Source organism: Hemitrygon akajei, chromosome 11, assembly GCF_048418815.1.
Source record: "Hemitrygon akajei chromosome 11, sHemAka1.3, whole genome shotgun sequence".
Lineage (NCBI taxonomy): Eukaryota > Metazoa > Chordata > Chondrichthyes > Myliobatiformes > Dasyatidae > Hemitrygon > Hemitrygon akajei.
The window spans coordinates 11,501,079-11,527,245 of NC_133134.1; the positions used below are offsets into that span (position 1 = coordinate 11,501,079).

The window sequence follows — 26,167 nt, forward strand, 5'->3', positions numbered from 1 at the left end:
ATGAGAAGGTCTTGGTGAGCAGGATTAAGGAAAACCCAAGGCATTCCACAAGTTTGTGAAGAGCAAGATGATAAGACGTTAGAGAATAGACCAATCAAGTGTGACAATGGAAAAGTGTGTATGGAACCGGAGGAGATAGCAGAAGTACTTAATGAACACTTTGCTTCAGTATTCACTACGGAAAAGGATCTTGGTGATTGTGGGGATGACTTACAGCTGACTGAAAAGCTTGAGCATATAGACATTAAGAAACAGGATGTGCTGGAGTTTTTGGAAAGCATCAAGTTGGGTAAGTCTCTGGGACTGGAGGAGATGTACCCCAGGCTACTGTGGGAGGCGAGAGAGGAGATTGCTGAGCCTCTGGCAATGATCTATGCATCATCAATGGGGATGGGAGAGCTTCCCGAGGATTGGAGGGTTGCAGATGTTGTTCCCTTATTCAAGAAAGGGAGTAGAGATAGCCCAGGAAATTATAGACCAGCGAGTCTTACTTCAGTGGTTGGTAATTTGATGGAAAAGATCCTGAGAGGCAAGATTTATAAACATTTGGTATAATATGATTAGCAATAGTCAGCATGGCTTTGTCAAAAGCAGGTCGTGCCTTACGAGCCTGATTGAATTTTTTGAGGATGTGACTAAACACATTGATGAAGGTAGAGCAGTAGATGTAGTGTATATAGATTTCAGCAAGGCATTTGACAAGGTACCCCATGCAAGGCTGACTGAGAAAGTAAGGAGGCATGGGAGCCAAGGGGACCTTGCTTTGTGGATCCAGAATTGGCTTGCGCACAGAAGGCAAAGAGTGGTTGTAGACGGGTCATATTCTGCATGGAGGCCGGTGACAAGTGGTGTGCCTCAGGGATTTGTTCTGGGACTTTTACTCTTCATGATTTTTATAAATGACCTGGATGAGGAAGTGGAGGGATGGGTTTGTAAATTTGCTGATGACACAAAGGTTGGAGGTGTTTTGGATAGTGTGGAGGGCTGTCAGAGGACATTGATAGAATGAAAAACTGGGCTGAGAAGTGGCAGATGGAGTTCAACCTGGATAAGTGTGAGGTGGTTCATTTTGGTAGGTCAAATATGATGGCAGAATATAGTATTAATGGTAAGACTCTTGGCAGTGTGGAGGATCAGAGGGGTCTTGGGATTTGAGTCCATAGGACACTCAAAGCAGCTGCTCAGGTTGACTCTGTGGTTAAGAAGGCATACAGTGCACTGGCCTTCATCAACTGTGGGATTGAGTTTAAGAGCTGAGAAGTAATGTTACAGTTATATAGGACCCTGGTCAGACCCCACTTGGAATACTGTACTCAGTTCAGGAAGGATGCAGAAACTATAGAAAGGGTGCAGAGGAGATTTACAAGGATATTGCCTGGATTGGGGAGCATGTATTATGAGAATAGGTTGAGTGAACTCGGCCTTTTTTCCTTGGAGTGACAGAGGATGAGAGGTGACCTGATAGAGGTGTATAAATTCATGAGAGACACTGATTGTGTGGATATTCAGAGGCTTTTTCCCAGGGCTGAAATGGCTAACACAAGAGGGCAATGTTTTAAGGTGCTTGGAAGTAAGTACAGAGGAGATATCAGGGGTAAGTTTTTTTTAATGCAGAGAGTGGTGAGTGCGTGGAATGGGCTGCCGGTGATGGTAGCGGAGGCAGATACGATAGGGTCTGTTAAGAGACTCTTGGAGAGGTACATAGAGCTTAGAAAAATAGAGAGCTTTAAGTAACCCAGGGTAGTTTCTAAAGTAAGTACATGTTCAGCACAGCATTGTGGGCCAAGGGGCCTGTACTGTGCTGTAAGTGTTCTATGTTTCGATTACCATTGAGAAATAAGGAAGGAATCTAGTTTGAAACACATTTCTGAGAATGGGTAATCAATTCCCACAAAACTCTACAATTAAGCCAGCCCCACCATTGAGCACATTTACAAGGAGTGCTGTCACAGGAAACCAGCATCCATCACCAAGGAACCCCCGCCCATCCAGGTCATGGTCTCTTCTCACTGCTGCCATCAGGAAGAAGGTACAGGACCCTTAGGACCCACACCAACAAGTTCTGGAACAGTTATTACACATCAACCATCAGGATCCTGAACCAGAGGAGATAACTTCACTCACGCCAACACTGAACTGATCATTGACTACAACCTATGGACTCACTGTTTAAAGACTCTACAATTCATGCCCTCGATATTTATTGCTTGCTTATTTTGTCCTTCTGTTTTATTTTTTTCTCTATTTGCACAGCTTGTTGCCTTTAGCCCATTGATTTTTGTCCATCTTTGTTACTAGTGGTTTTGATTGACTCTATTGTGATTTTTGTGGTCACTGTGAATGCCCACAAGGAAATGAATCTTGGGCTTGTATATAGTGAAATACACAGTACTGTGCAAATGTCTTAGGCACATATCCATCGCTAGGGTGCCTAAGACTTCTGCACAGTATTGCATTTGTCAATGTGGAGTGGAGTGCACGTTTGTAAATTGTCTGGGAGCAAAGGATTTTGGGAAAGGTGAGGGTGGAGTGCTGTGGGAGGGGGGTGGGACAGGTGGCAGAGGAGGAGTGCCATTGGTGGGGTGGTGTGGGTGCAGACACACCCAGCCCCGAGACACCAGGAAAGGTAATTTGATTCCGAACAATTGTTTTATTGATCATTACAGGACGTCTCTCTTGTGCTTCCCACTCCCTCCCCTCTCCCTTCCCCTTTCCCCAATCATGATTTCCCCTCTCCCTGCCCCCTTCCGACTCTCAGTCCACAATAGAGACCATATCAGAATCAAATTTATCATCACTCACAGATAACATAAAATTAGCTTTTCCTTTGTGGCAGCAGTACAGTGCAACCCATAAAATTACTACAGTACTGTGCAAAGGTCTCAGGCACCCTGGCTATATCCATGTGCTTGAGACTATTACCCAGTACTGTATGTACTTTAATATTAAATTTAGTCTGATCTTTGACATCAGGAAATGGGCTGAGAGGATTACGGGGCTGAGGGAGGGTTGACAATTGATTTGTTCAGAATTCTGGAAGGTTTTACTTCTGGAAGTGTTTAATGGTGGGAATGAGGGGAAATTGATCTTGTTGGTAGGGGAGCTGAAGTGATTTGATCTGTATGAACAGTATGCAAGACAAGCTTTTTGCTATGTGTCGGTGCCTGGTGCCAAAGCAGCAGAGTGGTTAATGCAATGCTATTACAGCTCGGGGCGCTCTGGAGTTCAGAGTTCAATCCCAATGTCGGTCTGTAAGGGGTCTCTGTACGTCCTCGCCGTGGAATGCATGGGTTTTCACCAGATCCTCTGATTTCCTGCCACAGTCCAAAGACCTTACGTGGAGGTTCACTGGACACTGTAAATTGTCCTGTGATTAGATTAGGGTTAATTGGATTTGTTGGGGGTCGCTGCGGAGGTGCTGCTCAAAGGGTCAGAGGGTCTTACTCCTCGCTGTATCGCTAAACAAGTAAGTAATAAATCAATTCCAATATGAATACCTATTGGATTCATCTTACCACAAGCGTGTTGGACAGCACTCTGATCGTTGGGTCAGGCAAAATGGTCAGCCCTTCAATCAAGTCCTCAGCTCTCACTGCCACCGTCTTGTTCACGGAGCTAACTTTGTTCTTCGCGGTGATGACGATACTGGTGAGGTTGCAGTCCTTGACTGTGAGGGGGATCCGCGAGTAACAGGTGCCAGCGTTCTCCTTTCCGCAGGCGAGGTTGAGGTCCGCAGGGCAGGTGGTCTCGCAGACGAAGGTCTGGTTGCTCCCAGACCAGCTCATTGAGGGCCTGTCTGCGGACTTCACCCGGACGACGATGACGGGGTGGATCCTTGGCACGTAATGCACGCCGTTTTGCTTCGCCGGGTAGATAACACTGACGTCGGTAACCGGGGCAACGACCTGTACCGTGCAGGACAGGTTGCTGTGAGACAACCCACCATCCATTGTGGCCTGGTAGGTGTAGTTACCTGGCAAGGCCTGCCCCCTGTGCAGCAAGGGGCTGCGAGCAATGGCTTCCTGCCTGTGACTGTAGAGGAGGCGCAGGTTGCATATCACTTTGTCCGTCCAGTTGAAGTTGGTCATGTTGCTTCGGAAATCGGCGTTCCCACTGGAGTAGACGATACTGAAGTAACTCTGTTGCCAGGGTGACGACTCATCCTGCTGACACTGAAGGAACGTGCCAGGATCACTGTTGTGCTGGATGGCGATGATGTCATTGGCTTGAACCTCAATGCTTTTGTTTCCCAGCAGGACCTTCAAGTAAGAGGAAGAGTAGAAAATTAGTAGATAGGGTTGATTTGATTACCAGGGCACAGCTCACAAGCCATCTATAAATTTGTCAATGACACAATCATTGGAAAGGGTGAGCAGTTTCAAGTTTCTGGGTGCCAACATCTCTGGAGAGGAAGAGGGAAGAAGCCAGAATAGGATAGTGGGGAGAGGAGCACAAGCTGACTGGTGCTAGGTGAGATCAAATGAGGGGAAGAAGGTGGGTGGGTGGGGGAAGGGGTAATGAAATAAGAAGCTGGGAGATGATTGGTGGAAAAGGTAAAGGGCTAAAGAAGAAGGAATTTGACAGGATGGGATAGAAAGATCATGGAAGAAAGGGAAGGAGGAGGGCAGCAGAGGGAAGGTGAAGAGAAAAGAAGGGGTAAGAGGGGAGCCAGAATGGGAAATTGTTCTTTTTAATACAGAATCCTGGTACACCTCTTCTGCACACTCATCTTTGTCCATCTACAGCTGGTTCATTTTGTTAACCAGGTTAACCAGTTAACAGCTCACCCTAGTAACGGAAGCAGAAATGACGTTGACGGCGAAAGCAGCAGGTTATCTTACCACGTAATGGGCACCACTGCCCGCAGGCACAATCCAGGTGGTCTCGGACACAATGTCGTAATTAGGATGGCTTCTGTTGAAGCGCGGCGGCTTTAAGTTGGGGCACCGCGTGAAGACGTCGGAGCTGCAGGGCCCTTTGAATGGCAAGCAAGCATCTTCCGCCGCGCACCACTTGGACCCACCGGCACAGCCGTGAGTCGTGTTGGCACGAGCTCGAGACAGGCACAAAGCAAAGGAGATGCACACTTCTTCACTGTCTGCAAGAATAAATGGCCACATGGTTCCAGAAGGAACTTTGGAAAATACATTTCAACTTAAAACAGGTTAGCACAGTGCTACAGCCTCAAAAATCAAAGGTTACAGTTCAAAGTAAACTTATTTTCAAAGTACATACAACCCTGAGATTCTTTTTTGTTTTTTTTTGTGGGAATTCACAGTAAGAACAAAGAAACACAACAGAATCAATGAAAAACTGCACACAACAGAACAGACAAAGGCACAAAAGACAACAAAGAAATACAAAAAGAAAAATATAATAGATAAATAAACGATAAATATCGATAACGTAAGATAAAGAGTCCTTGAAAGTGAGTCCATAGTTGTGGGAAGAGTTCAATATTGGGGGTGAGTGAAGTTATCTCCTCTTGTTCAAGAACCTGATGGTTGAGGGGTAATAACTGTTTCTGAACCTGGTAGTGTGAGTCCTGAGGCTCCTGTACCTTCTTCCTGATGGCAGAAGCGAGAAGAGATGGTGGAAGTCCTTGATGATGGATGCTGCTTTCCTGTAACAGCGCTCCGTGTAGAAATGTACTCAATGGTGGGGAGGGCGTTACCTGTGATGGACAGGGCTGTATCCTCACATCTCTGGTGTCCCAGGTCAGACCTGACCACTGGTGCACTCTGCAGATTCTGTCCCTCTGTTTTCCCAAGCAGTCAGTTGGTTAAAATTGGCCCTAAAGTTTGGACCGGTGGGTATGGCTCTCATCTTGTTGCTGCCATCAGGCAGGAGGTACAGAAGTCTTACGTCCCACACCACCAGGTTCAGGAACAGTTATTACCTTACAACCATCAGGCTTCTGAAGCAACATGGAAAACTTTGCTCACTTCAACTCTGAACTGATTCCACAACCAACCGACTCACTTTAAGGGACTCTGCAACTTACGTTCTCAATATTATTTCTTTATTTTTTATTTGCGCATTTTGCCTTTGTTTGCACACTGTTTGTCAGTCTTGGTTTATGTTTCGCTTTTTATATATTCTATTGTATTTGTTTATTTTCCTGTGTGGGCCTGCAAGAAAATGAATCCCAGGGGAGTAAATGATGGCATATATATACTTTGATAATAAATTTACTTTGACTTTTGACTTTCATTTTTGATTAAGACTAGAATCTGTGGGGAGTCATAGAGTCACACAGGATGGCAAAAGGCTTTTTGGTCCAACTTGTCCATGCTGATCAAAATTCACATCTAAGCTAGTAATCCCATTTGCCTGCATGCAAAGAATGTACAGGAGCATCAGGACTCACACCAATAGGTTCAACAACAGTTACTACCTCTCAACCATCAGCCTCCTGAAACAAAAATGGATAACTTCACTCAACTTCAGTTATTGAAATGTTCCAAACAACCTATGGACTCTCTGTCAAGGTCTCTTCATTTCACGTTCTTGATATTTATTGTTTATTTATTTATTTATTATCATTATTTCTTTCTTTTTGTATTTGCATAGTTTGTTGTCTTCTGCACACTGGTTGAACGCCCAAGTTGGTGTGGTCTTTCATCAATTCTATTATGGTTATTATTCTATTATGGATTCATTGAATATGTCCACAAGAAAATGAATCTCGGGGAGTATATGGTGATATGTAATTGATAATAAATTTACTTTGAACTTTGAACTTTTTCCTGCTAATACGTTCATATCCATGAGCTTTAGCGACTTCCTCTAGCAACCTATGCTATTTATTGTGTTTAAAGTTAGCGATAGAAGAATAACAAAGAGATGAGGAAAGATTTTTCATCCAAAAGTTGATAGACTGTGGAACTGCCTGAAAGGGTGATTTTTATTTTCTATGCATTTCGATGTACAGTTTGGCAACAGGCTCTTCCAGCCCAATGAGCCTGCACCACCCAATTATGCTCACGTGACCAATTAACCTACTAAACCAGACATCTTTGGAATTTGATCGATTGATTGGTTGACTGATTGATTGACTAACTGATTGAGTACAACGTGGGATAGGCCCTTCCAGTCCTTTGAGCCAGGTCGCCCAGCAATCTCCCGACTTAATCCTAGCTTAATCATGGGACAATTCACATTGACTTATTAACCTACCAAACAAGACGCCTTTGGACAGTGGGAGGGCAGACCGGACCACCCAGAGAAAACCCACACATTCACAGGGAGAATGTATAAACTCCTTACAGACAGCGGTGAAATTGCACATGGGTCACTGGTATAATAACAGTACGCTAACCGCTACTGGCAATTTACTTGCAAACGTTTCGTCACCATGCGAGGAGACATCGTCAGTGGGTTGCTGCAGGTAGATAGCCAAGATCGGAGAACAACTCAACCCAAGCATCAACCATACAAGCTACACACTTTCCGAAATATTTCCAACTAACTACTACCATCCATTAATGGCAGAAAAGCTTGTATTTGAGGAGGTGTGACTAACAGGATTGGGTGTGGGAATTTGGCGCAAGGTTGGGTAGCTCAGTCACGACCATCACAGACGTAGGCTGAACGGTCTATCACAGCGCTGGGAATTATCCATAGTTCCAGAATGATGAGAGGGAATTCTGACTTTCCATGCCATAATTCCCATTGTTAAGCCATTACCTGGTGTCACAAGGTGCAGGTCTGTTCCAGCACATCTTGGTCGGTAGATCCGAAACCTCACCTGCACAGTGCGGTTCAACTTTTGTGTGGCCATTTCAACCACTGAAATGTTCCCTTTATGACTGAACCAAAGACCCGGGAAGACCATCAGCTACAAGACAAATATTTAAACATAAGGGTTAGAAAGTGATTTGCCACAGATGAAGAAAATGCATTCATCTCCCTTCCCTGTTTCTGGTTTTTATACATCCAGTTCATTCGTTCGCTATCTGCCATGTCTTATGATGTGGGTGATCATGGTCTCTCCATGACTATGATTGTTCTTGGCAATTTTTTTTTTACAGAAATAGTTTGCCATTACCTTCTTCTGGGCAGTGTCTTTCATTAGTGGCCACTTTATTAGGTACACTTGTACACTTACTCGTTAATGCAAGTATCTAATCAGCCAATCATGTTGCAGCCGCTCAATGCATAAAAGCATGTAGACATGGTCAAGAGGTCCAATTGCTGTTCAGTACAAACATCATAATGGGAAGGAAATGTGATCTAAGGCAACAAAAACTCAAATAACCATGCATTACAACAGTGGTGTGCAGAAGAGCATCTCTGAATGCACAACACATTGAACCTTGTTGTGGATGGGCTACAGCTGCTGAAGACTGTACAGATACACTCAGTGCCTCAATTGTCCATACTTCTTGCTCCCCTCTATGGGTACCGTGGTCTTCAGTCTCTGCCTATACTCAGGGCATAGAAGTACAGGCAGATAATGGCTGTACCTACCTGCAGATGAGATGTATTTATCTACATGACCCTCTGACACCACAGGTAACCCATGTGCCAACCATACCATAGTCAGACTGTCACTTACCTCCCCCAGCCCCACAGATGGTGGGATGTTGTTGTTGACAGTGATATTTCTGACTGGTAAGTGTGTCCTAAACACTGGCAATCCCACCAGAAGATAATCAGCTCCAGGAATCCTCTCTGTTTTACAAAACATACAAGGACAACATTAGTCAGTGAAGAGTATGCAATTGTCCATAAGATAACTGTATACAATAATATAAATAAAACAAAGGTGTTTCCAATCTGAAAACGAGTTGCTCAAAGATACAACTCAAACTTTTCAATAATTAACCATGAGAAATAGCAACAAATGTTAGACTGTAACACCATAAGACAGTAGAACAGAATTAGACCATTTGGGTTTGGTTTTTCTTGGCTGGTCTGCCATTGAGCCCAACCGTGCCCGGTCTGCTCAGGGTGGTAAATTCACTTTCCCTTAAGGGCAGGGCCTTAAGGATCCCACCCATCCAGCCAGCAGTCTGCTTGACTTTCTACCAACAGGCAGGAGACTCTGATGCATAAAGACAAGAACAGGCACGATGAGAAATAGTTTCTTCCGTCAGACAATTAGGTTTCTGAAATCCCTGCCACATTGTATTCAAAGAGTCACAGATACCTGACAATGACAATATTTAATTTATGCACTTTAGTTAGTTCATTTCTGTGTAATCGATCAATAGATTTCATCCTTACTTTCATAAGTTATTATGGGTTACGTATGTCACGTATACTACTGTACTTTATACCCCGGTCCAGAGAAACTTTCTCTCATTTGATGGTATACATGTATATAGTTAAATGACAATAAACTTGACTTAACTTTCCTGCCAATTCCCCATAACAATCACCCCACAGTCCAAACACATCTCAGTCATAAATTTATTGAACTATGTTTGATTTAACTTAATTTAACTGTGGCTTAATTGGTGGTGCAGGCATATCTATGGGCATTGTTTACTCTCAGTATTGCTAAGCCCCTCGAGCACTAGGCCTTGCTGCAGGCTTACTGGAGGAAAGTGATGTTGGGTTTCCAGTGGTTATTTTTTCATGAATGTCACCACAGTTGCTTTGGATGGGAACCCCTGAAAGACTCACATACCCCTCACGAAGAAGAAATATGGGGTATGGATAAGGTTGATGGTTATTGTCTTGATGGGAGTTGAGGAGTCCAAAAATAGAGGGCACAGATACAAGATAAGAGTGAAGAGATTTAAAGGAAACCTGAGAGGTAACTGCTTTACACAGAGGGTAGTGAGGACCTAGAATGAGCTGGAAGGAGTGTTTGGGGAGGATACAATAGCAATGTTTAAAAGGAATTGGATAGGTACATGGAGGAGAGGGGATTGGAAAGTTAAGGCTTTTCCACTGTGGTCAAATGTCATGACCAGTGACATCAATTTGCATTATTAATGATAAATGTATTTATCTCCTCCCTCTGTTTCCCCTCCTCACTTCCATGGTCTACTGTCCTGTTCTATCAGACTTCTTCTTCATCAGCTCTTTACCTCTTCCATTTATCACCTCCCAGCTTCTTACTTCATCCCCCTCCTCCCCACCCACCCACCTTCCCCCTTTCCTGGTCTCACCGATCACCTGCCATCCCCTCCCCCCAATTTCTTACTTGAGCTTCTGCCCCCTTCCTTTCTTGTCCTGATGAAGAGTCTCAACCTGAAAGGTCAACTGTCGATACCTCTCCATAGATGCTACCTGACCTGTTGAGTTCCTCTACTGCTTTGTGCATGTTTCTCTGGATTTCCAGTGCCTGCGGAATCTCTTGTGTCTCAATCCTGCAAAGTGCCTTTCTTATGGAGGAAAATAGAGGGCTATGTGCGAAGGAAGGGTTAGGTCATCTTCGAGTAAGTTAAAAGGTTGGCACAACATCATAGGCCGAAGGGTCTCTACGGTGCTGTAATGTCCTATGTTCAATGTTTAATGTAGATCAGTGACTCCCTTCCAATGAATGAGCAGAATCAGACAAAATCTAAAGCTGAGGGACCGGATATGAAGTGTAACCAGCCCCTTTTACATATTTATACGACTGCTTGTTTCATTATAATAGTGCCGGTAACATTATACAGTCTTACATAAACATGAACGTCACTCTTTATGTCAACCCATCAATCTTCAGGCCATGTCACTCAGAGACTTGCAATAATATTATTTGGTAACTATGTGCTGGATTGGAGCTATATGTGCTACGTGTGACTATGCAGTATGTACTGTGTATTGCACCTTGGCACCAGAGGAACGATGTTTCATTTAGCTGTACACACATGTATGATTGAGTGCCAATGATTGAACTTGAAACTTGAAACATGAATCATGAAATGTCGCTGGACTCCGTGGAGAGATCAGGGGGCAGAGTGAAAGATCAGGTGTACACTGTTGAGAGTTGGCAAATGGTTTCCCCTGGACCTGCCTGCAAACCCGCAGCTCATTCCAATGCAACCTTGAGGATATTGGGAGGAAAGCTACAGCGAAGTTCTAACCAAGACCCCTGACCTATTTGAACACATTTTAATGCAGACTCCTTGGACTGGTGCTTTGCTAAGAAGAAGCTGTTTCATCGTTTTATAAACACACCTCCAGCTTTGTATTTGCAAACAAAACTTTTCCTCGCAGTGCACAGGTCTGCCTGCCATTCTCCTTCACGGCTTGCATTCATGAACACGCATGTTCCATCGACTAGCATGTTTAGTTCCCAAGGCAACCAGTCCTGATCATTTTCGAGGGTAGACCCGTCCACCCACTGCAGTGTTCCAGCACTTGCAGTATCACTGAGACCTATCCACACAGGATGCTTGCTGCAACAAGAAAAATGGGCATTCAATCAATCATGAAGGCACAAAAAGTCAGCAGACAATTCAACATGTTCCCGTTAACCCTCACCAATTTTTAACAATGCACCTGTTTGTATACATCATGGCCGGCTAAGGCAAATGAGACATTTCATCCGAGCTTCTTCCTCGATCAGCCGTAAGTCCCAATGAAGAGTCTCTGCCAGAAACATCGACCGTTTATTCCCCTTGATAGATGCTGCCTGAACTGCTGAGTTCCTCCTGCGTTTTGTACATGTTGCTCAAGATTTCATGCATCTGCAGAACCTCTTGGGTCTGTGATTACAGTTGTGTAGGCTGGTTCAAGAACCAAATGGATGAAGGGAGGTAGCTGTTCTTGAACCTGTGGTGTGGGAATTCAGGCTTCTGTACTTCCTGCCCAATGGCAGCTATGAGAAGATGGCATGGCTGGATGCTGGGGATCTTTGATGATGGATGTTGCCTTCTTGAGGTAACACCTCCTCTAGATAGTACCGATGGAGGAGAGGGACATGCCCATGATGTATTGGGCTCATTCCGCTACTCTGCCGAAAACCACAAGAAACTGCAGATAATTGTGGAACAGCTCAGCACTTCACAGCCTCCCTTCCGTGAACACTTTCTACATTTCATGCTGCCTTGGAAAGAGCAGCCGGCATAATCAGAGATCAATCCCACTCCAAATATTCTCTCTTCTTCCGCTCCCTCGTACCAGGCAGAAGATACAAAAGCCTGAAAGCATGTACGATCAGGCTCAATGACACTTTCTCTCCTGTTCTCTTAAGATTATTGAAGAGAGGTCATACAGTAAAATATGCTTGACCTCACAATCTACATTGAAAAGGCCTTGCACCTTAATGTCTGCCTGCACTTTAGAGTAACACACACAAAATACTGGAGGAAGTCAGCTAGCCCAGCTGCATCTACGGAAAAGAATAAACAGTCGTCGTTTCAGGCAGAGAACCTTGCTTAGGACTTAAAGGAAGGAGAAAGATGCCAGAATTAAGAGGTTGTGGGGAGGGAAAGGAGGGCTAGCTATAAGGTGATCGGTGAAGTCAGCTGAGTGGGAAAGTTAAAGGGCAGGAGGGGCACTGGGGGAGGTGATCAGCAGATAAGGAAAAGAGGTAAGAGGCCAGAGTGGGAATAGAAGAGAGGAAAAATTACCAGAAGGAGAAATCAATGTTCATGCCATCAGGTTGGAGGCTACCTAGGCAGAATATAAGAGATGGCTCTACTGAGGTGGCTAATTTTAAAGTTATTAACCTGGTTTCTTTTCTCGGACCATTCTATTTTGAACATGGGATTTTATTTACGAGAAGTTCTGCAGATGCTGAAAATCCAGAGCAACACACTCAAGATACTGGAGAAAATCGGCAGGATAGGCAGCATCTATTGAAAAGAGGAAAGGCTTTGTAGGAGGGAAGGGTTAGATTAATTTTAGAGTAGGCTAACATACCAGCACAAGATTGTCGGCCAGAGAGCTGTGCTGCAAAACCCAAGCAGGTGAACGCCATGAAGATCAATCAATGGAAAAAATCTTAAACCAGAGAAACTCTGAGAAAATACCAGCCTTGTCAAAGGATTGTAGGAAGCTTACCATCCTGTAAGATTTGCTATAAAATTCTGAATTTCTGGACTCTTCACTGTTGCTAGGTCACCATCGCCGTGAGATCGACAGAACTGACGAGCCGTGTGCCAAGTGGAAACGTTTGTCACCAGTACGTAACAGTGATTTTGGCTGTAGTGTCCACCTAATGGACAAAATGGAGTCTCTGTGGAGAATTAGACATAACAAGGCAAATTAGGATTATCTCTAACATCGAGATGTGGCCTTGATAAGTGTTGAGGGTTTTATATAACATCCTTTCTATAATGAGGCGACCAGAACTGAACACATTATTCCAAGCGCGGTCTAACCAGGGTTTTATAGAACTGCAACATAACTTTAGTGCACTTGAACTCAGGTATAATGATAAAATATCAGAGCAGAATTAGGCAATTAAGCCCATCAAGTCTGCTCTGGCATTCAATCATCACTGATTCAATTTCCCTCTCCCCATAAACTCTGATGCCCTTGCTACTCCAGAATTGAATTGAATTGAATTGACTTTATTACTTACAGCCTTCACATACATGAGGGGTAAAAATCTTTATGTTATGCCTCTGCTCAAATGTGCAATGTGCAATTATAGTAATTTATAATAAATATTATGTACAACAGGATAGTCAATATAACATAGAAATACAGTAGTGTCAGCATAAATTAATCAGCCTGAAGGCCTGGTGGAAGAAGCTGTCCTGGAGCCTGTTGGTCCTGGCTTTTATGCTGTGGTACCGTTTCCCAGATGGTAGCAGCTGGAACAGTTTATGGTTGGGGTGACTCGGGTCTCCAATGACCCTTTTTACACACCTGTCTTTGTAAATGTCCAAATACCACTTTAAATATACCCAATGACTTGGGCTTCACAGCCATCTGTGGCAATGAATTCCACAGATTCACTAAACTCTGGCTGTAGAAGTCCCTCCTCATCTCTATTATAAAGGGAGGTCCCTTTATTCTGAGGCTGTGCCCTTGGATCTTGGATGCTTCTACCAATGGAAGCATCCTCTTCACATTCACTCTATCCAGGTTTTTCAGAAAGAAGGTTAGGATTTCTATTGTGATGTGGACTATTTGAGAGGCTCTAAACGCTGGGAGAATCTATAAACTTATAGAACACTACAGCACAGAAACAGGCCCTTTGGCCCATCTAGTCTATGCCAAACCCTTAATCTGCCTAATCTCATCAACCTGCACCAGGATAATTGCTCTCCATACCTCTCATCTATGTACTTATCTAAATTTCTCTTAAATGTTGAAATTGACCCAGCATCCACCATTTGTGCTGGCAGCTTGTTCCACAATCACACCACCCAGTGAGTGGAGCAGATTCCCCCCCATGTTTCTGTTAATCTTTTCACCTTTCACCCTTAACCCATGACCTCTAGTTGTAGTCTCACCCAACCTCAGTGGAAAAAGCCTGCTTGCATTTACCCTATCTATACTCCTCATGATTTTGTATGCCTCTATCAAATCTTGCCTCAGTCTTCTATGTTCTAGGGAATAAAGTCCTAACCTATTCAACCTTTTCCTATAACTCAGGTCCTCAAGTTTTGGCAGCATCCTTGTATTTTTTTTACATTCTTTCAATCTTATTTTCATCTTTCCTGCACATTGGTGACTAAAACTGCACACAATACTCCAAATTAGACCTCACAAAGGCTGGGAGACTAATGAATACCCTGCCACCACCGAGGTCTTATCACCAGGGCAGTGAGTTATTTGCTGTTTATCTGTGCTGTGCATTTCACATACACTTATTTGTGGTAATATTTTGGTTTATGTGCTGTGATATACGTTTGTGGGTGCACTGTGGACCGGAGGAACATTGTTTTGTTTGGTTGTATGTATGTACAGTCAAAACTTGAGGGTTTTCCGTCTTGAGAAAGCAGTGGTTCCCAGGACAGGAAACTTTTGGATCAGTATTGAATGGGGATTCAGTCCTTAAAACTGAATCTGCATTCAGAACTAGTCCATCAGTAACTTTAAACTGATGCCCACACAACCTGGTTGAATGGATTTTTTTGTCACCTGTACATCGAAGCATATAGTGAACTGCATTGTTCGCGTCACAGTCCCACACTGTCTGGGGATTGCGTTAGGGACAGCTGCCAAGTGCTGCCACACAAGTGGCGCCAATATAGCATTCCCACGGATTACTAACTCTAACCCATACATCACTGGAACGTGGGGGGAAACTGGGGCAGTCACGGGGGGAACGTACAAAAGCTTTATGCTAACCCATTCATTACAGGTCTATCAGTAATTTTAAGATTATGCCCACTCAGTCTGGTTGAATGGAGAAGGGGCAGGGGATCTGGAATGCCAGGTTTCTTATAATGACTATTCAAATGACACTCGGCTGAACAAACTACACAGCTGATAATCCCATTGTGAACACCTCCATACAGTACAGCCAACCCGATTTCAATTCCTGCCACTCTCTGTACGTTCTCCCGATGGGTTTCCTTCTGGCGCTTCGGTTTCCTCCCACAGTCCGAAGACTGGTAGGATAATCGATCGTTGTAAACTGTCCCGCGATTAGGTTGAGGTTAAATTGCGGGATTGCCTGGTGACATGGCTTGAAGAGCCGGAATTAAAATAATTAAAGTAAGCATTAATGGCTTCAGCTGGAGACTGAAGTTAGGGAATTAGTTAATGTGATTAGCTTTATTACTTACCTCTTTCTGTGTCATTGTTAGATGTAACACTCCACGATGCAGTGAGACTGTTGCTATCCCAGTTGTAGATCCTAACGTCTATGCTTTGGTTCGTTTGGACCACAAGAGGACACATCATCTCCAGCCTTCTTGGGGGAGTGGTGACGTTTATCTCCACGTGCAGTGAGGTAAGCTTTTTGCCTACATAGAAGGCAACACTGACCAGGTATGTCCCCGGGAGTCCATACTTGTGGAACACTGTGTGGCTGCTCGTATTCAAGGGTGGTGACAGGTCTCCAAAGTCCCACTGGAAAGTGCTAATGTTAACTAAAGTTTTAACAGTCAACCGGGCAGCCTCAAAAAGGCTGAAAGTGCGAGGTTCGGCAAAATTCGCAATTGTAGCTTTGAAAGCTTGCTCTATGATAGTGCAGCCACAGACCTGAATAACCCCACTGTCCGCTGCCTCGTGCGTGCATGCAGGGACCGAATCCGGTTCCAACTCAGAGCCACACAGACAGTGACTCTCATTGTCCAAGACAGCGTATGGTTCACCCTCATTAAAACAGAGCTCAATACAGTGTTCTCTGCTGGAGTTCTGCGATATCACGGAGGACAGGTTCACTACTGGCTGTCTGTCAGGCAAGCAGGCCACAAGCTCAGACCCTGTAAAGAAAAGGCAAGACACTGCAGAATAAAGCTCGTTTGAAACACATCTAGAGTGTAAGGTGACCACAATACTGTGCAAAAGTCTTAGGTACATATATATATATATATATATATATATAGCTAGGATGCCTAAGACTTTTGCAGAGTACTGTAGAAATTTTATGTATTGCATTGTGCTGCTGCCACAAAAAAATCATGACATATGTGAGTGACGGTACACCCGATTCCGATATGGTTCTCTATTGTGGACTGAGAGTGGGAAGGGGACAGGGAAAGGGAAATCATGGTTGGGAAAAGGGGAAGGGAGAGGGGAAGGAGCGATAAGCACCACAGATATTCTGTAATGATCAATAAACCAACCGCATGGAATCAAATTACCTTGCTCGGTGTCTCAGGGCTGGGTGTGACTCCACGTACCCCTGGCACTCCTTCCATGCCAACTTTCCCACGACCCTCCCCATGGCACTGCACCCTTGCCATTCCCAACCAGATTAACAAACTCAAACTCCACTCCACAGTGACAAATACAGTACTGTGCAAAAATCTTAGGCGCCTCGGCTCTAAATATGTGCCTAAAACTTTTGCACAGCACTGTATTCAGCCATTTTGAGGCCCTGGTGAATGATATGTAACCATAAGTTCAAAGCCTTCAATGATACGGGCAAACTTAAATTAAATTTATTCCATAAATGGTTAGCGTTTGTATTGATGACCATGGAGCATCTGAATTGCAGTGGAAGTCCATCTGGTTTCCCTTAGAGATGGCAATCTGTTGTCTTTTACACAGTCTGGTCGATATTTGACTCCAGACCCAGAGCAACATGATTGACTTATAACTGCCTTCAGAAACATCCATGCAGTTCAAGGATATTTATGATAGTGCGAGATTGTCCTCATGAATGGAGCCAACTTCAAAAATGAATCCCAGCACGAATCCCCCCAGCATTTTGTGTGTCTTACTCTGGATTTCCTGCATCTAAAGATCTCTTGAATGCATGGGTCGCAAGCTTTGTGTGAGCCTGAATGCTCCCGATGAATCGAAGCTCACGTTAACATTTCAAGCTAAACCATAATGTAGTAATTGAAGTCTGGAAGTTGAGACTCGTTGGCCGGAACCCCCCCAGTCTGTGAATCTCTACAACCCTCAGGGGATGTAGAAGCCCAATATCTGTGAGCCCTGGTCTGAGTCCACTGGACGTGTTGGGGGAACTCAGAATGGACGTAGGTAGGAGGGAGGGAGGAACAGGACTTGAGTTGCTCTTGTTCTTCTGTTTTGTTGTGTTCTGTGTTGTTCTGCCAAACATTGTGGGCAAGCTGTGTTGGCACCGGAATGTGTGGTGACACCTGCGGGATGCCCCAGCATATCCTTGGATGTGTTAGTTGCTAGCCTAAATGCCGTATGTCACTGTGTGCTTTGATGTACACCTGATAAATAAAACTGAAACTTGAATTTTGATAACGATCAAGTGGCAAACCCGTGGTGTGCACAAAACATGGCATGCAGTGTTACCCCTGATTTTTTAAAACCCCATCCATAATAAAAAGATACATAACGATCAATTTTACTGTTAAATGAAGCAGTGAACTATATTTTTTTACAACCTGTAAGTAAGCAACAAGACTTATCCATTTTTCCTTTAAAAAGTCCAAATTACTGTTGGTTACTTATTAATCAATGATAATCTCCGCTCAAAATGACCGTAAGATCATAAGACATTGGAGCACAGTTAGGCCATTTGGCCCATCAGTCTACTCTACTATTCAATCATGGATGATTTATTATCTCCTTACAATATTCTCCTGTTTGCTCTCCCCATAAACTCTGACATCCTTACTAATCTTACTTTTTTGAAGAAGTAGCAAAAGAAATTGATGAGGGTAGGGCAGTGGATGTGGTCTACATGGACTTTAGCAAAGCATTTGACAAGGTCCCTCATGAGACACTCATCCAAAAAGGCATGAGGCATGGGATAAGTGGAACCTTGGCCGTTTGGATAAAAAAAATTGGCTTAAAGGAAGAAGGCAGAGGGTAGTTGTGGAAGGAAAGCATTCTGCCTGGAGGTCGGTGACTAGTGGAGTGCCGCAGGGATCTGCCCTGGGACCCCTGCTATTTGAGATTTTTATAAATGACCTGCATGTAGAGGCGGAAGGATGGGTGAGTAAGTTTGCGGATGACACGAAGATAGGAGGAGTTGTGGATGGAGCCGTAGGTGGTCGAAGATTACAAGAGGATACAGACAGGCTGCAGAGTTGGGCAGAAAAATGGCAGATGGAGTTCAATTCGGACAAGTGTGAGGTGATGCATTTTGGAAGGACAAACCAGAAGACTGAGTACAGGATTAATGGTCAGTTACTTAAAAGTGTGGATGAACAAAGGGACCTTGGGGTTCAAATCCATACATCCCTCAAGGTCGCTGTGCAGGTTGATAGGGTAGTTAAGAAGGTCTACGGGATGCTAGGCTTCATTAACAGGGGGATTGAGTTCAAGAGTAGAGAGGTCATGTTGCAACTCTACAAATCTCTGGTGAGACAGCACTTACAGTATTGTGTTCAATTCTGGTCACCTCATTATAGGAAGGATGTGGAAGCTATGGAGAGGGTGCAGAGGAGATTTACCAGGATGTTGCCTGGTTTGGAGAACAAGTCATATGAAGCAAGGTTAGCAGAGCTGGGACTTTTCTCTTTGTAGCGTAGAAGAATGAGAGGGGACTTGTTAGAAGTCTACAAGATTATGAGAGGCATAGATAGGGTGGATAGTCAGTACCTGTTTCCCAGGGCACCAATAGCAAACACCAGAGGGCATATGTACAAAATTAAGGGAGGGAAGTTTAGGGGAGACATCAGGGGTAAGTTTTTTACACAGAGGGTTGTGAGTGCCTGGAATGACTTGCCAGGGATGGTGGTGGAGGCTAAAACATTAGGGGTACTTCAGAGCCTCTTGGACAGGCACATGGATGAAAGAAAAATGGAGGGTTATGGGGTAGTGTGGGTTTAGTACTTTTTTAAAAGGATTATATGGGTCGGCACAACATGGAGGGCTGAAGGGCCTGTACTGTGCTGTAGTGTTCTATGGTTAATCAAGAACCTATGAACCTCTGTTTTAAATGTACCCAATGACCTGGCCTCCAAGGGAATAAATTCCACCACCCTCTGGTTAAAGAAATTCCTCCCCCTCTCTATTCTAAAGGGACATCCTTGTATTCCAAGGCTGTGCCTCTGGTCCTAGACTTCCCCGCTATTGGAACCATTCTCTCCATGTCCACTCATGTGATCTTGGTACATGAGAAGTTTTCAGAATATCATCACCAATTTGGACACACAATCTTGAAATAGTTTCCCACCACAGAACCAGATTGCTAATGTCGGTACTTACCGTAGAAAAGGCTTGAAAAATTAACACTTAACACAGATACGTCCTTTAGCTTTGAAGGTTTGGCACACTTAACGAATTCACTGTCAACAATGATCATTCCATTTGCTTCTTCCTCATTCATCCAGCTCGGTAACCAAGAAAGGTTACAGTCACAAACAAACTCATTAAAGCTCAAGTTTCTGAAAATGAATCAAAATGAAAAGAAATCTATTATTGATTTTTCTTTTCACTTTATGAAATATACAAATTGTAGCAGTGTTAAAAAATTTTTTGTCTATGAAAAATGGAAGAATAATATTAAATAAATAAGCAATAACCTCCAAGAGAGCCACAACCTTGTTGTAGGGTCTGGAGGCTTGTGTGCCTCAATGACCCAGAGAGATATGTAGGCTGGAGACAGGGCTTTGTGCTTTGGCACATGGTTGAGTCACACATGCCAAACAGGTCAAAGGGTAGAGACCAGACTAAGAGTGGTCCACTGGTCCTCTATGTTCAGGGGTTCAGCTGACTGGTCAAGAAAAACTCTTACAGACCAGCAATGAAGAATCCTTCTACATCTGAGTGTGATGGTATTCCTGAGTCTCCACCTGGAACTTGTATGACAGACAGGAGTGAAAACCAAGAGATGGAGGTCCTTCGTTGCTGCCCCTAAACACCAGCAGTGTCATAGGCAGAATGATTAAAAAATGGTGGGTTCAGTTTTCAAAGGTGACTGCAGTGACTAAAATAGTGCAGGGACAGCAAAGGTCAAACATCTGAAGAAGTTTTGGAGAAAGACCAAATTAATTTTGACAACATCTATGTCTAGGAAACACCTTCATCTCATTCTCCTGCAATCCGATACAAGCTAGAGGAGAAACAAGGAGCGTTATAAGGAGGAAATCATAAAGTTTTGATCCCATCCGCAAGATTGGTGGGAAGAAACAAATGACTGTTCCTTCCAAAGTAGGATCACAAATTAATGGGCAATCTAATTCCAGTTGAGTCTGCTTTGACAATTAGAAAGTTTAAATATTGCAGAGCTTGATTGTGGTATATTATGTAATGTTGACTCTGTAGCGTGGAAAACAAGCTAGTTCTGGTGTCTGCTAATAAAGTTGGTGCATTTTTGAACTGGAGTTATCAGACTTCTACTCAACAGCCAACTTATTACATTCTTCTTGTTGACACTGAGTGTTTGCTTGTGTCTTCTGCTGCTGTAGCTCATCCAGTCTGTTGTGCACTCAGAGATGTTCCTCTGCACCCAACTGTTGTAATACATGGTTATTTGAGTTACTGTTGCCTTCCTGTCAGCTTGAACCAGTCTGGCCATTCTCCTCTGACAACTCTCATTAACAAAGTGTTTTTGCCGATAGACTGCTGCTCACTGGATTTTTTTTTTGTTTTTCATACCATTGTCTATAAACTCTACAGACTGTTGTGCTTGAAAATCCCAGGAGACCAGCAGTTTCTGAGATACTCTAACCACCCCATCTGGCACCAACATTCATTCCAAGGTCAAAGCCACTTTGATCACATTTCTTCCCCATTCTGATGTTTGGTCTGAACAACAACTGAACCTCTTGACTATGTCTGGTTGCTTTTATGCACCGAGTTGCTGCCATGTAGTTTGCAATAATGAGCAGGTGCACCGTTGTACCTAATAAAATGGCCACCGAGTGTACCTTGCTAAAGTGACCATAATAAATCAATGACCAATTACCCCACACAAACACAGGGAGATAGTGCAAACTCTGTGCATAGGAGGTTGTGTATAAAACTGCTAAGTTCCACTTGCGACTGCTGCCTTTTATCTATGCACTTGGGTGGAAAGCTGAAGCCTTCACTTTCTGCTCAACCAATCACTGAACTACTGTACTCGGTGAATTTATCCAAGTAACACACACAGAACGCTGGAGGTCAGGTAGCGTCTGAATAAGCAGTTGACCCTCCATCAGGACTGGAAAGGAAGAGGAACGAGGCCAGAGTAAGAAGGTGGGGGAGGGGAAGGATTACAAGCTGGAAGGTGATAGGTGAAACCAGGTGAGGGGGACGGTAGGTGGCTGAGGGAAGGGAGATGAAGTGAGGAGCTGTGAGGTGGTAGGTGGAAACAGTAAAGAGCTACAGAAGTAGGAATCTGATAGGAGAGGAGGGTGGACCATGGGAGAAAGGAAAATAGGTAATGGGCAGGTGAGAAGAGGTAAGAGGGGAGCCAAAGTGGGGAATGAAAGCAGGGGGAAGGGGAAGGGGGAGGCTGAAAAACTCAGGAAGAGAAATCTTCCCCTTCGTTTTCAATTAATGAAGGGTGTTGGCCTGATACGTCAACTGCTTCTTCCTTCTCATAGGTGCTGTCTGATCTGCTGGGCTCCTCCAGCATTTTATATGTGTTGCCCTGGATTTCCAGCAACTGCAGAATCCTTTGTGTTTGTGAATTTATCATAGTCTGTTTGCTGGACAGAAATTCTTTGAAGGGGAACTTCATGCAGAACGGCTCCTGATTAACTGCAGTGCATACCAGTACACCTCTGCAGATTGTGTACGTGAAGCTAAGGGGTGGCACAGTGGCACTGGGCACTGCTGGCGTGGAGTCTGCACTCCCACATCCCGAAGGTTCACTGGTCACAGTACGTTGTTCCTAGTGTGTAGTGGGGGTAGTTGATGGGGAGAATAAAAATGGGATTAATGTAGGAATAATGTAAGTATTTGGTTGATGGTCACTATAGACCTTGTGGGCTGACGGGCCTGTTTCAAAGATTTAAATTAAGTTTATTATCAGAGTATGTACGCAGTGTAGAACCCTAAGTTATGTCTACCCCACAGACAGCCATGAAACAAAGAAACACCATGGAAACCATTCAAAGAAAACATCAAACACCCAGTGCACAAAAAAACAAATTACACAAATGGCAAAAAATGAGTGAATAACACACAGAATATGAAACATCAAACCACAGAGTTTTTGAAATGGTCTAGGAATGTTCAGTTCCATAGTGTATCTCTCAATGACTCCATACCTCTAATCCGTTAGAACACAGAACATAGACCAGGTCCTTTGTCCCACAGTACTGTGCCGACATTTTAACCTAGTCCAAGATCAACCCAACCCTTCCCTCCTACATAGGCCTCTGTTTTTCTTTCATCCATACACATCTCTTCAGCTCTTTACCTTTTCCACCTATCACCTCCCCGCTTCTCACTTCATCCCAACACCCTTATCCACCTACCTTCCCCCTCACCTGATCTCATCTATCAGCTTCCAAGAGTCTTTTAAACGTCCCTAATGTATCTGCCTCAGGGTGTTCCACGCACTCTGCACTCTCTCTGAAAAACTTACCTCTGATATCTCACCTACACTTTCCTCCAATCACCTTTAAATTATGTTCCCTCATATTAGCCATTTCCACCCTGGGGAAAAGATATTGGCTGTTCACTCTGTCTATGCCTCTTATCATCTTGTAAAACTCTATCAAGTCACCTCTCATCCTTCATTACTCCAAAGAGAAAAGCCCTAGTTTGCTCAACTTCTCCTCACAAAGCATGCTCTCTAATCCAGGCCACATCCTGGCAAGTCGCCTCTGCACTCTCTCTAAAGCTTCCACATCCTTTCTATTATGAGGCGACCAGAACTGAACACAGGTGAGGTGAAAGGATGAGGGCATGTCAACTTGAGTCCAAAAGGCCTCTTTTAGCAGAGTATTGAACAACATCCAAGTGCGTGTGTGGCCAGTTGATTAAACAGTGAATTGAATGGGCCCTCTATGTGCAGAAGGCTCTCTGTTTTTGATGCTGTCTTTCAGTGCATACATTTTCATCACAGCGGGCCCAGGTCATGGCTCCCACACAGTAGGTTGCCCTGTATGTGCCATGGCTAACATAACCTTGTAAAAACTTTTAATCCTACTTCCCCATTGTCGTTCTTGCTCCGCATACGAAACAAGCATGTTTTCTCCCATTCGATGCAATGTCCAGAGATTTAGTATGCTGTATAAAGGAGTACTTGGGTTCAGTGTGATTTGTTCCATGCCAGTGGAGTTGAATGTACTTGTAACCACATACAGTTATCATCACTCTCCCATGACAAGATCAAACACCAAGTTTCCTGAGTCAGCAGACCGCAAGCCTGTTTCTGTGGGGACTTCAATGCAGAGGTTGGCAAATAATTGCTATTATGAAGGTCCCAGCCAGAAATATATTTATTCTCTGTTTCGCTGCTCATCTATTTACAAAATAATGATGTTTTGAGAAGTAACTCCTTCTACAACCTAGGGTCCACGAATCCCTTGCTTATGCGATTGGTCCATGGCATAAGAGAAGTTGGGAACCCCTGCTCTACAGTGAACGTAGGGTCTGGGGAACATTGTGGAACAGAACTCAAATGCATATCTCACTAAAAGTGATGTCACCCATAGACTGGTTGGTGAAGAAGGCATTTGGCATGGCCTCCATCAGTCAGGGCACTGAGAATAGGAATTGGGGAGTTACACTGCAGTTATATAAAACACTGGTATAGCCACACTTGGAGCAATGTGCACAGTTTTGGAAAGTTGTTTTTATTTATGGAGATACAGTGCAGAACAGGCCCTTAAACCCCTTTGAGCCACGCTGCCCAGCGATCCCCGGTTTAACCCTAGCCTAGTCACAGTTCAATATAAAATGACCAATTAACCTACCTACTGGTGCCTCTTTGGACTGTGGAAGGAAACTGGAGCACTCGGAGAAAACCCATGTGGTCACAGGGAGAACATACAAACTCCTTACAGACAGCGGTGGGAAATGAACCTGGATCACTTGTGCTGTAAAGCGTTGTGCTAACCACTATGCTACCATGCCACCCCAAGATGTTAGGTACAGAAACTATTTACTGGGCTGCTGCCTGTACTTGGGGGCCTAACTTACAAGGAGAGTTTGTGCAGACTAGGACATTATTCCCTGGAATGTGAGAGATTGAAGAGTGAACACCGTTATGTGCCGTGTCGTATGACACGGGCGATCACGCCTTTCCTCGACCATGATTGCTCTTGGCAATTTTTCTACAGAAGTGGTTTGCCATTGTCTTCTTCTGGACAGTCTCTATACATGACGGGTGACCCCAGCCATTGTCAATACTCTTCAGAGATCGTTTGCCTGGCAATAGTGGTCAGATAACCAGGACTTGTGATCTGCACCGGCTGCTCATACGACCATCCACCACCTACTCTCACAGCTTCACATGACTCTGATTTGGGAGGGGTCTAAGCAGGTGCTACTCCTTGCCCAAGAATGACCTGCAGGCTAGAGGAGGGAAGGAGCACCTTACACTCCTTTGGTATCGCCACCCAGTGACCTGATGGAAGTGTATCGTGTCCTGAGGGGCGTAGACAGGGGGAAAGCACATAGTCTTTATCCCAGGGAGGAGATGCTAAAAACAAGAGGACATAGTTAAAGATCAGGGTGACAAATTTAAAAGGGACATCAGGATCACCTTCATCGGTGGTGCGTATTTGGAGTGAGCTGCCTGTAGTTATGGTTGAGGTGAGCACAGAAGCAACATTTAAAAGCCATCTAGATAAGTATCTGGAGAAGTTTAGTGGACTATAAGCCAAGGATGGGCAGATGGAACTAGCTCACTAGTCAATATAGTCAGTGTGGAGGAGCTGGGCTGAAAGGATTATTTCCATGTTGTTAGCAGCTCTTCCAGTTAAGATAGCACTACCTAACGTGTATGACAGCTTCCTGGTAGTCAAAAAGCTAAGAAATCCAGCTAACAACATCACTAGAAGTACCTTTCCTGAGGTAAATTGAGTTAAATTATTGCCATGAGCAGTGAAGGCGCAAGCGATGATGAGGCAAGTTTGGGGAATGAATTGATGCAGATGGCGTTCCGATGCCCGCACAGTTGGCTTGGAAGCGAGGTTGGATTGCTCTGGGCACCGTAAGGAGAAGTCGAGGGCTGGGCAGAGGAGATTCTATTTCGATGTTCGTACAATTGGCCTGGGTGCGAGGTTGGATTTCTCTGAGCACTGAGCTAATTTGAAGAGCCTGACTGGCCCAGAGGGAGTTGCTGGGCAGTGTGGTCTAGGCCTGAGGCCTTTTGCAGCAGCCATGCCTGGGTCCTATTGCAACACATTGTTTAGGCAATTTAAACACAAGCCCAGATAGACTCACTCTCCACAATGTTTACAGGCATCCCACCTCTCCCAGAAGTTCTGGGAGTCTCCCGCATATTGACAGTGGCTCCCTGACACCTGCAAATTATATACAATATCCCGGAAATTGATTTTTTTGAGAGCGAGAGAGTGCGAGAGAGAGAGAGAGAGCGAGAGAGAGAGAGAGAGAGAGAGAGCACGCCATGGCAGTGTTCCAAAAAAAAAGAAAATATAAAACGTACTTCAGCCCAGAATACACTAAACTGTACCCCTGCCTAATAGGGGTAAAAAATGACAGTGCTGCTCGCTGCACTGTTTGCAACAGTGACTTCTCTATTGCCCATGATGGGTTAAAATGTAAAAGACATGTTGAGGTGAGTTTAACAGATGTCATTCATTTATTAGCATAG

At 44.2% G+C, this 26,167-nt stretch overlaps 1 protein-coding gene across 1 annotated transcript in view; it reads right to left on the reverse strand.

The window, feature by feature from the left end:
• Window positions 1-26,167, reverse strand: part of pkd1a (polycystic kidney disease 1a) — a 262,592-nt gene that overhangs the window by 148,102 nt on the left and 88,323 nt on the right. Inside the window, exons 5-12 of the mRNA XM_073060211.1 lie at window positions 19,654-19,832; window positions 15,636-16,277; window positions 12,952-13,126; window positions 11,122-11,342; window positions 8,561-8,676; window positions 7,690-7,840; window positions 4,842-5,098; window positions 3,516-4,259 (exon numbers count right to left, since the gene is read on the reverse strand). Of these exons, the coding sequence (XP_072916312.1) occupies window positions 3,516-4,259; window positions 4,842-5,098; window positions 7,690-7,840; window positions 8,561-8,676; window positions 11,122-11,342; window positions 12,952-13,126; window positions 15,636-16,277; window positions 19,654-19,832 (2,485 nt within the window). The remainder of the gene's footprint in view (window positions 1-3,515; window positions 4,260-4,841; window positions 5,099-7,689; window positions 7,841-8,560; window positions 8,677-11,121; window positions 11,343-12,951; window positions 13,127-15,635; window positions 16,278-19,653; window positions 19,833-26,167) is intronic.